Raw genomic sequence first — 15,486 nt, 5'->3', positions numbered from 1 at the left:
GTGGATCATGTACATCCATGACACCACAAGACTACGCTCAGGTTAGTAACACGGACTAGAACACAGTTTTTCGGTGGAGCATAAAAGCACACCAGGCTGATGTTTTAGAGCTCCGACTAACACATTGGCGTTCAGATACGTAGACTTGGACTGCGGGTTGAAAGACTAAAGACGTCTTCCGTTTAGAACAATAACAAATTGTTAGACCAATCTAAATAGGGCAACCCTAATTCCTGATTGTTGTAATATTGCTCTAAATTACGTAGACGTGGAAAACCACGGCATGATTATAGAAAGTCACCATTAGAGATAGTAAGTTGGTCACTTGAATCTGTGGTGATGGTCATGGGCCTCTGATTGAAAGCAGTTTGCATTAATTACGAGAATTCAAACCCAAGGGGACTGAACAAAAATATCTTGGAATGATCAACGTGTAGCACGGGCGTCCAAGATATCAGTCGTATGGCCTCTACTGACGACCAAGACTGACGAGTTTGTGAATACTCATGTTATCGGAATCTTAGTTTACTGACTATAACTCAATATAAAAGATTTAACCTCTGTCTACTTGACCAAGACTGATAAGTTTGTGATTATGGGCCCGCATACTGGAAAGTGCGAAGACCCTGTGACTCTAAGAACCTAATGAATGATTTCAATAAAGTAAAGAGTTAAGCAGAATAATCAGACGTTTATTCATATTTGTAAAGTATTAGAAATAATTAAAACGTTTACATTATTGAGTCAGATGAAATATTGAGGTAATGCAAAAAGAAATGAATTGGATTTTAATCTTGTGTTGCATTGGGTTAATTCCCAGTGCCAAAAGGGAGGGGTTGTGCTGTTATCTTTTGCCTTTACAAGAACACAGCTATATGTGTGGCACTGATAATAGCAAACCAATTCACCCTTCACCACAGAAGTACCTCAATTTTTTTACAGGTCACAGAGACCTCAAATAATCAAATGTGTGTGCGACACCGTAAAACAAAATTCAAAGCAGACAACACCAAAACAGGTGAATCAATTTCTGCCCACAGATCTGACTGTAAGGAGAGCAACTGGAAATAAAGCCATGGGAACCAACCCATCAGAATTCATGACAATATGAGCGATAAAAGCTCTGATTAATTCAGAAAAATTCTCCAGCAGAACTGGGGTCTCTAATGCTCACAGCAGACTGTGAAGACTCGACTGTAAGAACAGTTTTAAGGTGTCACACACTTTATTAAAACAACAGCAACAATTCAGACCTGGCCGATGAAACTCTGTTTCATGTGACAGCTAGGATGAAAATTGCAACAGGCATAATAGTGCCATTCAAATAAGTCCACACCTGACTGAAGCTGTTGATAATGTCAGAATTAACTGTGATTCTCTGCATTATTTTTGTCTCAGGTTTACAACTGCAATTCCTTGTAGGATGGACACCAAGATGGGGCTAACACCCCCATCAGAGCCAGAACAATGGAATTGTCAGAACAACCTGGAATGATGGAGATGGGTGCGAATACACTTGATGGGGCCATTCACACTTCACAAAATGACCTCCCAGTGTAGCACTGGAACTAAATTTTGCAACACAGATTGTTATTGATAAGACTCCACCCATCTCCCAAAAACAAACACACACACAGACACACACACACTCACTCTCTCACAGTCTCTCAAAGTCTCTCTCTCTCACACACACACACACACTCACACTCACACGCACACGCACACACTCACGCACACACACACGCACACACTGTGACAAGGAATACACAATCTCCATTATTGTATGACTAAACATATTTAGATCTGCCTTAATTGCATTGGAAGATTCCTGAACACACACAGTGGTTATTATATATATATATGTATATCTTCATAATTGTGATTGAATATTGAATATTATTGATGATGTTATTATTATATGCATATCATCTATTTAAATATATAAACTGCACTGACTTTTTGCTACATTTCCTTAGGTAATCCAGACCAAGAATACTTAAATTCCGCTGTCACTTTATCACAGTGATAGTGAAGAATTAGGTGATTAAATACCACCCCACCAATTATGACCTTAAAAAAACACTTGAGAGAAGGTGTACCAATCGCACTGCTGACGTGAACCCACATTGTTTTTTATTTTTGTTTTCTTGCATTGTATGTTCTTATGCATTTCTCTATGGCTTTAAGTTCATCAGTGTTCAGTCGTTAAGTGGACATTAAGACTCTTTTCAGGTGTCAACTACGGAGAAGCCTTCCACCCATTGAAATCTACCCAGTGAACCACACCATTGGAGGTGTGAGGATTACACAAGGAGAGTCAGACTATCGGGAAGGTGCAGAAGCAGAAGCTTCCCCATGAAGAAGTGACACGTTAACTGAACATTCACCAAGGTCCGAGACTGACTCTATGAACATGCTGTGCTGAACCACAGGTAGAACACCTGAACACATTCACCCACCAGCTTAAACTCAAGCTACACACACCTGGTAAGACGGTGTCCTGCAGGTGAACAAAGAACCTTCCAAAGGGCTCTGCAGCTGCTAAGACAATTTCGTCATCTCAAGGATTGAACCAACGTCTAACCAACGTCTAACAGTGATCCCATAGGACCACCAGAGTTTGACCCATTGGGATCAAGAGGTGGAACTGTAAGACTGAAAAAACTAGTATATGCCGAAATGTCTGAATGAAGAACAAGGACTCTCTGAGAAAATAAAGGAAATTAGCATCTGAGCTTATTCATAGAGTTAGAGTCTCTGTCCGAGACGACATCACACTGAGTGAATCATCTATGAATGACTCTAATTTACATGCCTTTCCTTTCACATGAAACTTCCCCCAAACTACTGCTCCCACAAACTTGAGATCACCTGAAATGCACCAGAAATCTCTTTGTTACAATGTCAATCCTCACAATGCAGTATTATATGTGTTTGATATCATTTGAAATGTCTCAGTGCGACTGGTACAAATATCTCAACTCCACAGAAGTTAACCAAAAGATAATCAATGTTTTAAGGGTTTAAAGATATCTTTCCTTGGTGTATGGTGGGTGTGGCTTTCAGCCATTTGGCCTTTGCATCAATACAAGTCTTGATCAATGCAAATTCCCATTGTGCACTCGTGTTTACATTTGAAAGAGTTTGTGCATTTGTTTCTGGGTATTTAAGGAAATGTTGCAAACAGCTCAGGGCTTGACACTTTAAACCGGTCAGCCCGTAATGCTGGATGTCTCTCAAGATAGCCAGCATTATGTAGTTTTCAGAAGTCAGGTATACATTTCATTCTTTACTTCAGAGTATTTGATGTTATATATGGATTACCTTTGAATTGACTATGTAATTGGCTTTATACATTTACCTGACTGTTAAATAAATTGTTACACTTTGATGAATTCTGACTTGCTCTGGAATTATTCAGGTTGGGTATAATTTCAACAAAGGGTTAAACGGAATAATTAAATGTGTACGTAAACTATTAAAAATGAATGACCAAATAACCAATTGGCATTCTAACCCAAATTCTAAATTATCATTAAATGGAGTCAGATAACGAGGAATTGGAATAAAATCCCCTTTTCCCCGCTGAAAAGACGAACGCGCAGCGAACTTCACCCGCCGATCGTTAGCCTTCATTGGGACGATTTGGGCGGCCTTACAAAAGTCTAGGCAATCAAACATTTCTTCTGAAGAGATCACTTTATATGATAAAGCTTTTAAGCTTTTTCTCATATATAAACATTGATCAATTACTATTAAAATATCTCACAAACATTTGTAAACTCAATGTATTTTTTACAACGGGGTAATTGTGTTGCAATAGTTTACACACAGCACAAGTAAGCTTGATTTTGAATGGTAAATTGAATAAACAAAGATACATATTACAAAAAATAGCACAAATAAATACAATAGAATAAAATATATAAATGAAATAGACTGCTTTATTTTTTCAGGTAGGTCTAACATTCAGGTAAGAAACTGAATAAAAAAACACAAAGTGGCTAAATAAATTTAAAATAACATTGGATAATGTTTTTGCAAAAAATTAAATAGTTTCATATAAAACCATTAAAGTTAGACAAGTTGATCAGTCAAGAGCAGTGTGATCGTTTGTCTTTTTGTAGTTTGACTTTGAATAACAAATGACTGCGGTCCCTTTAAGAACTGCCGCACTCATTGATCCTGAACACTGTTCCTGTTACTCATTCTTAATTTCTTCCTGAATTGTTTAAGACTGTGTTTACATACTGTTCAAAATGTGCACTGAGAATTTGTTTGAGTGTATTTGACCAATAATAAGCTGTAAAAAGAAGCGAATATTTGCACTTGTATGTCAGGGGCGGCTTTATTACGGTAGGCTATGTGTGTGTGTGCGCTTCAGATGTGAGTTTGAAATCTGCGGGAATTCGTACAATTATGTGCAATCCCGCGCGAAATTCAGACCGATCACACACACTAACACTAACACGCTGTCGTAAGGAAAAGTCCAGCAGAACGCACGTCCGTCGTGTTCAGAGGTTAACCGGCTGAATGAGAATATGCGGCTGCGTGTCAACTCGCTGTCGGTCAGAGAAGGAGAGGAGAGGAGAGCAGCTGGGATCGATTGTGTAGGCTGAGCAGGCTATCGTATCTTTTCAGATATTTCAGTATCGATATTTTTGACAACACTAGTTGCACTGTGCCGACCCAGGCTTTTAAAAGTTAAATAAATCCACTTACCGGGCTTCCATGACTAAAAGAACAAGCGGGCGCGCAAGCACCGGAAATCAGGTGGCCATGGAAACCAAAACTTGCGCGCTTGGAACCGAAGATCGGAACCGAAAATACATTTTCTAAACGATTCCGATGGAATCAGTGAGCACTCATCAGTGTGCAGTGAGCAGGCTGTAGTCTTGAATAAACCATCGATAGAAATTCGAAAAACCTAGAAAGCATTGCAATTCCTTGACTTTCGTAGGACTGGGCCAGGAAGTAATAGCGGGAACCTTCTCCTCTTCCATCGAGACACCTTGGGCACTTGCATTATAACCCAGGAACTGTACAGAGGATTGGTGAAAGTTGCACTTCTCTGCCTTCAGATACAAGGAGTACTTGCAGAGTCGTTGGAGAACTTCGGAGACATGGCGACGATGTTCAGCCATATTACGAGAATAAATGAGGATGTCATTGATGTAAATGAGTATGAAGTGATGGAGAAAGTCTCGGAACACCTCATTAATGAAGTCTTGGAAGATGGACGGTGCGTTGACCAGGCCATAGAGCATCACGAGATATTCGTAGTGCCCCGAGGGAGTAATGAAAGCCGTCTTCCACTCGTTTCCTTCTCAGATACAAATTAGATTATAGGCACTGTGCAGGTCTAACTTAGAAAACACGGTGGCCCCATGCAGATGCTCCAGGGCAGCTGGAATGAGGGGAAGAGGATACCTAAACTTTTTTGGTTATCTTGTTAAGAGCTCGGTAATCGATGCATGGACGTAGACCACCATCTTTCTTAGCCACAAAAAAGAAGCTGGAAGCAGCAGGAGACGTGGAAGGTCGAATGTAGCCTTGTTTGAGAGCCTCAGCGATGTTCTCTTCCATGGCCTTCTGTTCAGGGATGGAGAGTGGGTATACATGACCGCGGGGTACTGGCTCACCTGGTTCCAGGTCGATGGCGCAGTCCCATGGTCGATGTGGTGTTAACTCTGAGGCCGCTTCGGGCAGAAGATGTCTGCATAGGGCTGGTAACAGGCGGGAATGTCGATGGACCGTTTCTCAAGGGGACTTTCAATCGTCGTTGAATTCACAGAAATAGACTTTGGAGAGGGACGAGAAGATCTTGGTAATTGAGGAAAACAGGAGGGGAAACAGTTGGAGCCCCACTTCAGAATGTCTCCGTTGCGCCAGGAGACCTTGGGATGATGTTGAGTGAACCAGGGGAGACCCAGGATGACCGCAGGCGTGGAGCCGTCCAAAAGCAGAGAAGAGAATATTTCTTTGTGCAGGCAACCTACTCGCAGGATGACTGATTTCACTTGACAGTTGACACAGCCACGGTTCAAGCAATCAATGTCACATTGGTAGACAGTGGAGAGAAAGTAATAGAGGGACTTATCACAGAACTCACCAAGAGAATTGGAGGACGGATGGAGCGCGCCTTGATATAATGATCATTTGTTCCACAATATAGACTGAGGTTCTGGGTCAGCCGTCGTGAAAGATCGATTTGCATACTCTCTGGTTCTTGCAGCGGCGTTCTCTTTGTCTGGAGGGGCTGGTGAGTAGACTGCAACGGAGATAACTCAGAATAACAACCTTGAGCGCGATGATCCACTCGAATGGATACTTGAATGAATTTCTCTAACCCCAGGGAATCATCGTAAATAGCAAGCTGAAGACGAAGGGCGGGATTGAGGCCTTGACAATACGTAGTGATCAGTGCTCTCTCATTCCATCCGACGTGCCTTGACCTAGATGGTATAATCGCACACCCACAAACGAATCACCCGGAACACGGCCAAACACTTCCTTGAAGTGGGAAACTCTGGAGGGAACTAGTGGCAGCACCAGTTTGAAACCAGATCGTCTCCGGCCATTGGAGCGGACAACTGAGAAATGATGAAGGAGATCTTTGACCGTTCCGTTGGGAAGAGTTGTGGCTGCACTTCGAGAGCGAGAGAGCACTGGAGGAGAAACCCGTTGCAGTCCTCCTCCAGACCAGAGAAGGGTGCTGGTTTGACCATGGGCCCGGCCATACAGACAGGTGAAGGGTTGGTGTTTGTTGTTGCCCTGGGTTCAGTCAACTCTCGCCGGAGAGTGTCTGCAGGTTCTTGAAATGGATCGCGGAGACCCGGATCCATCTTCGGTCTAGGTCTCACCTTCTGTCAGGATACACACACACTGGACAAGGTTAGGGTGAATACACAAGACGTTTATTGAACCACAGGGCAGGGAGTGGAGTGTGAATGGATAGATGAATATGGATCAGTTTTTTACGGAGATATGTGGAGATAATGGCAGGATACACAGAGACAACGGTGGAGGAACTCAGACAATGGTGAGAGACTTGAGACACGAAGGAAACTCTGGACACAGGTAATCGCTGGAGAACAGGTAAGTGGGTCTTTCCTAGTTTGAGGGGAGACGCTGACTGGGGGTGACTGCTGGGATTATATGGGGAGCTGTGATGAGGTGACGAGATGCAGGTGTGACTGATTAGTACTGATTAGTAGTGACTGTGAACGCTGAGTGCAGGAGGTGAGAGTCTGGCAGATCTGTGACACAAACAAGAAAGCACAAATCTAAGTGAAATACGTGGACATTGGGAAACAAGGAAAACCAACTGGATCAGCAGAGGTGATATTTTTTATGTTCTACAGAAGAAAGAATATCAGGCAGGTTTAGAACAACTAGAGGGTGAGTAAATGATGACAGAATTTTCATTTTAGAGTGAACTATCCCTTTAATGAGCAAAAAAACAAAAAAAGCTGTAGAAATGGTACAAGTTCCTTCTTTAAGTAATATTCTATATGCATGTTGCCAAGTCAATGGAGGGATGATTGTTTAAATAATTAATGTAGTAAATGCGTAATTTGTAATTGCAATGCACAAAGACTTGAATATACATCTTTTCTTTGACGGACATGCTATAACAGACACAAAGCTGATCTTTCATTGATGTGAAAATATTTTTTTTTGCCGCTATTAATGGACAAGGCTTCATATCACACAACATCGCCATCTAGAAAAAAAGGGCTTTCCCACATCCTTTGCTTTTTCCACTGCTTCTATTTGTACTTGGCGAGGCTCATTATCCACACAGACTACAGTCATTCTCTCCACTCTCAGCAGATGCTCCTCTAACGGCTGACTGGCACAGTATCCCTCTCTCTTAAAGCTGACAATGGAGTGCAGCAGTGTATCATTTAACACCACTCTCTGCTCTGTTCCATTGGGCTGTTTGATGGTTACATTGGCCGTGGCTCGGTTTTGAACGTTTTCACACCTGCAGCTTTTTCTGCACTCCTCGCATTTGATATGGAACACTTTGGTACTCGAGAGAGAGAGTGTGGCACCGCATGAACAGATATATTCAAAGGTCAATAATGCCTCAGTGACCAACCCTGAGATGACGGTCTCTTCAGGCTCCTGTAAACTTTCTTCTGGAGGAGTAAATGGCTCCAGCTTTGTGAGTTCGGTTGAACAGAGTACATTTCCTTTGCCAAAGTCACAGATGGAAAGACTTTTAAATGTATACCACTGACTGAGGCTTACAGTAAATCCATCTGCTAAACTCAAGTCAACTTTTGCAGTGTTATCATATAGGTTATAATGTGAGTAAGGCATCTCATCATCATTAGGAAGGATGTTGATTGCAGACTGACTCTCTAAGATCTTTCCAGTAACAGTAACCTTAAAATAAAATTACATCAATTATCCTTCAAAGAAAAGAAAAGAGCATATTACAATGATTTCTGAAGGATCATGTGACACTGAAGACTGGCGTAATGATGCTGAATAGCATTGCCATCCTGGAAAAATTTCATTTGAAAATGTAATTATATTCGTTTTTTTTTTTAAATTGTAATATTAATTTCTCAATATTACTGTTTTTACTGTCTTTTTTGATCAAATAAAAATCTTAATATTCCAAACTTTTGTAGTGGATAAACTAATTGATCAATCCAAAGAAAAAAATGTACCGACCTCTCTTAGGTAATTTGTGTTCTTTTTCACCTCTGCAAGAGTTAATGTAGGTTGCTCCTGACAACTGTTGAAGGACAAGCGTCTCTGATGACATAAACGCTGAGAGCTTTTACATTTTTTAAGAACCCTACAAGAAAAAGTTCAAAGATTGCATTCACATTCAGTATATTCTTCTCATTATTATATTACCGTTTTATTATTTTAAACATTTGCTCATTATTTCTGTAATTCAAATGCATTGACTATGCAAACACTTTTATTGGGTTTTTATTCACGTAAATGTTTTTTTTTTTTTTTTCCACATGCTAATAAACAAGTGTGGTTGTGCTTACATTTACCATATATGATGTGCACTGTGTTGATCAATGTTAGTGTAAATAAAAGCCTAAATTAAATTTTAAATCATATTAAGCAATTGTGTCTCTTCAGAAGACTTTATTAAACAGCTCATATGGATTTATTTGACGTAATCTTTATGAACGGTCAGAGTTTTGGGTGAACAGACTTTCAATGGAGGGACCAGAGTCTCACAGATTTCATATTAAATAAAATAATTTTTGTTTTGTTTTATAGATAAACAAAAGACGTGGACTAACATGAGTAAGTAACAGATGACAGAATTAGAAATTTTGATGAACTTTAACTGTCCCTTAAAGGTGCACTATGTAGTATTTTTGCAGCAAAATATCCAAAAAACACCAGGTCAGTGTTATATATTTTGTTCAGTTGAGTACTTACAGTATCCCAAATGTTTCCAACTATTTGTAAATCGTGAGAAAATTAGCTATTTTAACCAAGGAGCCGGGACATCTGAGTGAGTCGCCTGTTGATTGCGTCATATCAGTGTTACCCTCGGTTTTATTCTGCAGAAAAGCTTTACTCTTAGCAGTGTAAACAAGTGTCACAGCAGGCACTGAGTGAACGCACAGTAACGTCATAACATCATTTTAAACACACTTCAATGTATCTAATATGATAAACAGAACTGTGTTACCTCATACTCATGACAGGAAAAGCGGAAATAGCGCCCTAATAGCACAACCTACATGATGTGTCCCATCATAATAAAAGTCCTGTTGCTTGCGAGGTGTGTGTTGCGTAACAATCACTCTAGCGGCCTTGCTGAGCTCCTCAACACGCGTTCCTGCTCTGCTTAATACTACAGTAACGTTACTAATCGCATCCATTAACATGATTTCTGCCTATTTCCTGTCCTATCCCGATTTTTTCCCACCAGCTGTGAGGTGAAAACCACATGTCCCAAGATTCTGAGCTCAAATTTTGGCTTCATCAACCACACCTTTGTTTTGAATAGGCGACCTCTAGCGGATGGAAAAATTACATAGTGCAGCTTTAAGCATTGTGAAGTAAGGACTACAATGATGTCGTACACCAAAAGGCAAGCATTCACTGAATCTGCTGCAAGGGTATACAACCACTATGGCAGCATTCCGATCAAGATATAAAACAGATTGTAATAATTACTTTGATAATCAATTAATGACAATTAGTGTTGGGCGGTATGACCAAAAATCTGTAATTCTCTGTTTTTTTAAGATTCTGAGTTTCAAAGTATTTTTCTTTTCATAACTGGACCTTAATATATGTTTATAGTAGCTACTGTCAGGAGAACATAGAATAAAACAAATTGTACTGTCAAATTTCTTAAAGCTTTAAAATATAAACAATTAAATGTTTTTGTTTTCACTTTATCAACAAACAAAAAAAACTGTCCTTGCAGTAGAGCTGAGACATAACACAATTAGGAATTACACAAAAGAACAGAAAGTCAAAATGTTGACACACTACAGACCTTATTTTACTTAAAGGTAAGGTAAGGTCAAACTTACACGATCATAGAAATATATTATGTAGATTCCTCATTCGACCGATCAGCGAAAGCACTAACGGGTAATCTATATAGAAATCTATGATTGCGGCAGTTTGACCTTACCAGACGGAAGTAACGGGATAGGAACACTCGATGAGATTTGTCTGATATATGGTAAAAAAAAAAAAAAAAAATACTGTTTGGTTTCTCACAGAAACCGATTGGTTCGTGTCTTAAGCCATCAATGTGTCATCACGAGCAGTAGGGTTTTTGTGAATGTTGTCTAAGCATGTTTTTTTTTACTCTCAGAGTTGTTACCCGTTCACATGCATTATGACTGGCAGACTGCAATGGTTGGAGTTAAAAATATTAATTTGTGTTCTACTGAAGAAACAAACACACCTACGTCTTGGATGCACTGTGGTTAGCAGATAAACATCACATTTTCATTTTTGGGTGAACTATCCCTTTAAGTGGCTTTATACATACCCAGATCTGCATTAATACCAGTCTCAGTAATACTCCATTCTTTAACCAAGACATGCAGGTTACAGGAACTGACACTAACATCTGACAATACAATTTTTTGAAAGTTACCCACTGTTCAGTGCTGTGTAAAGGAAGAATTCTATATTCATCAAATTTCCCCCCATCTGTGTGATCCTAATGCAGAAAGAAAGCAATAAAGGGAGTCATATTTATTATGCCACTAATATTTTCAAATGCAATTTCGTGAAAAACTTTGTTACAACTAAAAGTATATTAATTTATTATTGTTACATTGTAGAAACGGTCTCAGATAATCTGAAATTGATTGAAGCCATGTTGCAAACTTACCTCAGCCAGAGGATAGCCATCAGAAGGATTCTGCAACACCATTGTTGTAACTAAGGAGGCAAAGTGTTATTTATTTTCACTATGAAAGGAGATTATATAAATCTTGTCTGTTTTAAAAATCACAGCTGATGGAAGAAGAAAAAACCTACAGTTTTGATGTATCGTAATGTTTCCTTTCACACTTGTCTGGCTAATTGTTGGAGCACTGACTGGACTTCCATGATCGGCTGAAGCAGTGACATTCAGATGTGAAGGAGTATGAGCTAAAATTGTCCTTGCATGCTCCCTCGCTGAGGGAAATTAGAAACAAAAACAGGAAAACTGATTGTTAGCACAATGATAACGCTGTAGACTTGACCCCTAATTGAGTTTTAAGTTACATGAATAGTTGAAATACCTAAAATAAAGTAAAATGTCAATTTACTGTAAAACCCAACCCTCCCAAATGACACCTATTCAACTTACAGTGTTTCTTACCAGATTTATTTTGTAATGGACTTTGGCAAGGGGATATGTTTTCTGATTCTGGGTCTGCTTCAGCTGGAGATATTTGGAGAAAAATAGAGGATGGAAACATTATAAACACCTTGACATGACGAAGAAGAAGAAGAAGAAGAAGAAGAAGAAGAAGAAGAAGAAGAAGAAGAAGAAGAAGAATTTCAGTGAGAAATTTAAGATGCAAGCACACCTACTTCATTATTGCAACTTTGGCCCCGCCCACTGGCATGTAAGTGAGATAATGAGGAGAGAAGAGCAATACAGGAATTCTACACTAAAAATACCATTACATTCCAAAGGATCCTAATGCTATGAATGTATATTTATTTTCAACAATATGAATGTCTCAATTGAGCATTATTTGTTTGTTTAGTACATTTCACTGTGGATACACTGTGGTGCAGGCTTTTGGAGCCAAGACTTTTACGATATGGACTTGACAGTTATGCCACAACATGTTATTAACTGTGTTAATTTGAATGCCTGATCTGTGAGTAATGATTTGTGCTATAATGCACATCACCATAACTTTTCATGCCACAATCTAAATACAGCTCTGGAAAAGAGACCACTTAACATGACCACCTTCAAACATGAGTGCACCCCAGAAAACATCTTAATAAAACAGTGCAGTTCATGACCCCTTCAAGCTTTGTTAGAGGAAATAAAAAGGTGCAATAAAGTGCAAAGTGCAACATGTTTTCGAGACAAAACTCTTCCTCAGTCTATCACATTTGCCACATGTCCTGAGAACCAGATTTTTGTTTTGTGAATTTAGTTTTAAGTTCATTACATTGTTTGGAGCATTTGAAACAACCCGAATAAAGACATTATTGAAAGAAGAAAAAAAGAAAAACTAAATTCACAATCAGGACCCATTTATTAAGACAAAAGAAATTAAAAGACAATTAGGCAAAAACAAAGTTTTTTTCATTCATGAATCATTTTTTCTAGGTTTCAAGCTTTTTTATACAAACTTTGTATAAAGATTATTCTCAACTATGTTCTGAACGATATAACAGAATGATTTGATATATAGCCTACCATTTTACTTTATGCAATGTGTAAAAATTGCAATTAATGCCAATCCCATTCTATGCAATGCATCTACACTGTATCTAATTGGCATAATAATTTGTTATTAAATTGAATTAAAGGATAATTGTAAAAAGGATAGTATTTCCATATTGCTTTATTGATTTTTTTCCTCCCTTTGTAGAACTTTGAGATTTTCTTTAAAATGTAAAGTACTTTATAAATAAAATGTATTATTATTATTAAGAGTACTAAATTTGAGCAGTCATTTAAGAGGGGGGGTCATTTAAAGGGGGCGCGTGACTAGAGCGAGAGAGGAAATGCACGCCCATAAACACTCCGCGCAGTGCTCCACATTATTCCTAAGGGTGACATCAAGCGACTTCAATGCTTCAGCACAGCATTCCGGGAAGGCAGCGCTGCATTTGAACTGATTTGAACGCAGAAATGACGGGAAGCTTCACAACATCGCTTCAGTCACTTCGCAAAAGTGGATCTCCACAGTTCACTGCTGTCAGGACTTCACCAAATCATACCAAAGAAGTGTGTTTTTGACGGAGCGGTCCCAGCGATAAAGGTTCGGTCCTGCTTTGGAAGCAGCCGGTGAGTAAAACTGCTTCAGATGTCTGTGCTGTTGGCTCGTCGCATGAGTAAACATCAGTAAACGACACGATCGCGTGCTTCGTCATTCAAATGCGCTAACGTTACTCAATTGTCGTTCTATGTATAATGTTACACTAGTCTGACGTGCAAAACCGTTTTGCTTGCTACTGCTAAGGTTTAGTCACATACAATAGTCCATAAACCGAATCATGTCCTCATAAACTGCAAGTAAAGACACACAAATGTTGACAGGCCACTAAATACAGTACATACCACAGAGACGGACGTCCTGCTGTTGCTGTTTCTCCTGTTCAATTTATTTCAGCCTCCAAATGATTCTGGATCATATATCTATTAGCTGAGATCGATAGCCATGGGTTTCTCCACGCTTGAGGACGTCACCACTTTGCGATACGCCTCCAGGCGCTCTGTTTTTTCCGGAAAGACTCGGTACAGCCCATATTTCTTTTCTAAATATAATAAAACTAAAGACTTTTCGGAGATATGAAGGATGCAATACTACTCTATAGGTACTCAAGATTGATGGAAACTGAGGTCCCCCCCCCCCCCCTTTAAAGACCAAGGAGAAGGAGTTGTCATGCCAAAGCCTTGAATGTGCTCTTTACATGACTGTGATGTGTAGGTCAGAGAAATTAGCTAAAATATAATGTCATCTACAAAGGAAAAAACTTCATTACCTTTTTAAACTTACCTTTGGACCTTTTATACAGACATCTGCTTCCTGACGATCGTTTGGTTTTAGATTGTTTAACAGGCTTTCTCTTCATTTTACCCTGATGGACTATGACTTCAGATCGTTAAAGAGAGGAGTCGAGTCTATAGGACCAATAAAATATTACACAACCCATTAATAAAGTGGCCATTTAAAATTGTACATTAAATTATACATTCAAACTAAAATAATGTGTATCCTCATACTAAACTGGCAGGGCTATATTTAAATATGTTTTGTGCAAATATGACAGTTAGGCCTACTGAAACAAACAAAAAAAAATATATTTTCATGTGTAGCACAATGAAACACTAACATAAAAACACTTGCAGGAAATAATAAGAAAAAAGTCAGATTTGCAACATCTGTAGATCACATACATTTAAGATAGTAAAGTAGCCACATGTTTTGACATGCAACAGGAAAATGTTTTGTGTTAGAAATTTTATACTCACGTCACGTGTCGCGCAGAATACACATACAACGAAAACTTGTTCTAACTTTACTGTTAAAAAGTCTAAACCATATTGTAAAAAAATGTCTAATAAATCAATACAAAGCAAAAGTGGTTTAAAATACTCATTCCCCCATCCACAAACACTAGTGCCTCAGAATCTAAACATGGTTTATTCACGCCTGACAATTTATATTTACACTTAAAGGCCCACTCACTGACTGATTTCCCCTGAAACGGCTCCAGCTGTTAGCAGCTCCTCCCCATTTTTGAAACAGCCAATAGCGTTTTGTTAATATACAGTTTGACTAGAGCCTTTCTGTTTGGAAAAGCCAGTTTCCTCTAACCGTTTATCATCAATTTTGATTTCAGTGAGCCTTTAATAGGGCTACTATCCAGCCACTCCCCTCCTCTTGGACCTTGACACCCATTCAAACACAAACAGTACAGAAAATATTACGCAAGTTGAGCAGTATGATTTTTACTTTCGTTTTTTTATCAACAATCACCTTTTAATAGTACAGTGACCACCTTAATGTGTTTTTTTATTTATTTAAGAAAAGAGCAAACTGGGAGCAGGAGTGCATTATGGAGAGACGAAAGGAATCATTGCTAGGAACCCATGTGTGTTTGTATCATGATTTTAAAAAACATTTCCATTTTTATTTGAAAGCTCTTGCATAAAAGGAAGTCATAGTACCCCCAAACAAATTTTATTTCTGGTTTGAAGAAACTGTCCATATAATTCAGGCTAACCTGTATGTGTGTGTTGATACCGACAAAACTTAAATAAATTAATTCAAA

The 15,486-nt window shown here is 39.0% G+C and overlaps 1 protein-coding gene across 1 annotated transcript; it reads right to left on the bottom strand.

The window, feature by feature from the left end:
* Positions 1-7,510: 7,510 nt before the first annotated feature.
* LOC137038118 (uncharacterized) lies at positions 7,511-14,817 on the bottom strand. Its single transcript, XM_067412562.1, has 8 exons — positions 14,684-14,817; positions 14,208-14,332; positions 11,837-11,899; positions 11,509-11,649; positions 11,360-11,409; positions 11,124-11,185; positions 8,692-8,818; positions 7,511-8,397 (listed from the first exon to the last, which is right to left on the bottom strand). Exons 2-8 carry the CDS (start codon positions 14,281-14,283, stop codon positions 7,705-7,707), a joined length of 1,212 nt encoding a protein of 403 aa, XP_067268663.1. The 5' UTR covers positions 14,284-14,332; positions 14,684-14,817; the 3' UTR covers positions 7,511-7,704.
* Positions 14,818-15,486: the final 669 nt, after the last annotated feature.

This window comes from Pseudorasbora parva, chromosome 13, assembly GCF_024679245.1.
Source record: "Pseudorasbora parva isolate DD20220531a chromosome 13, ASM2467924v1, whole genome shotgun sequence".
NCBI classification, from domain to species: Eukaryota; Metazoa; Chordata; class Actinopteri; order Cypriniformes; family Gobionidae; genus Pseudorasbora; species Pseudorasbora parva.
The sequence above is the reverse complement of the archived record's forward strand: the minus strand, read 5'-3'. Positions and strand labels throughout refer to the sequence as shown.

Excerpts from the sequence above, each read along its gene's own strand:
- LOC137038118 (XM_067412562.1), bottom strand. The coding sequence starts at position 14,283 with ATGAAGAGAAAGCCTGTTAAACAATCTAAAACCAAACGATCGTCAGGA. Across the intron at positions 11,650-11,836 it reads TCCATTACAAAATAAATCTG|CGAGGGAGCATGCAAGGACA; the intron begins GTAAGAAACACT and ends AATTTCCCTCAG. Across the intron at positions 8,819-11,123 it reads CCTTTACACAGCACTGAACA|GGTTCTTAAAAAATGTAAAA; the intron begins GTGGGTAACTTT and ends TTTTTCTTGTAG.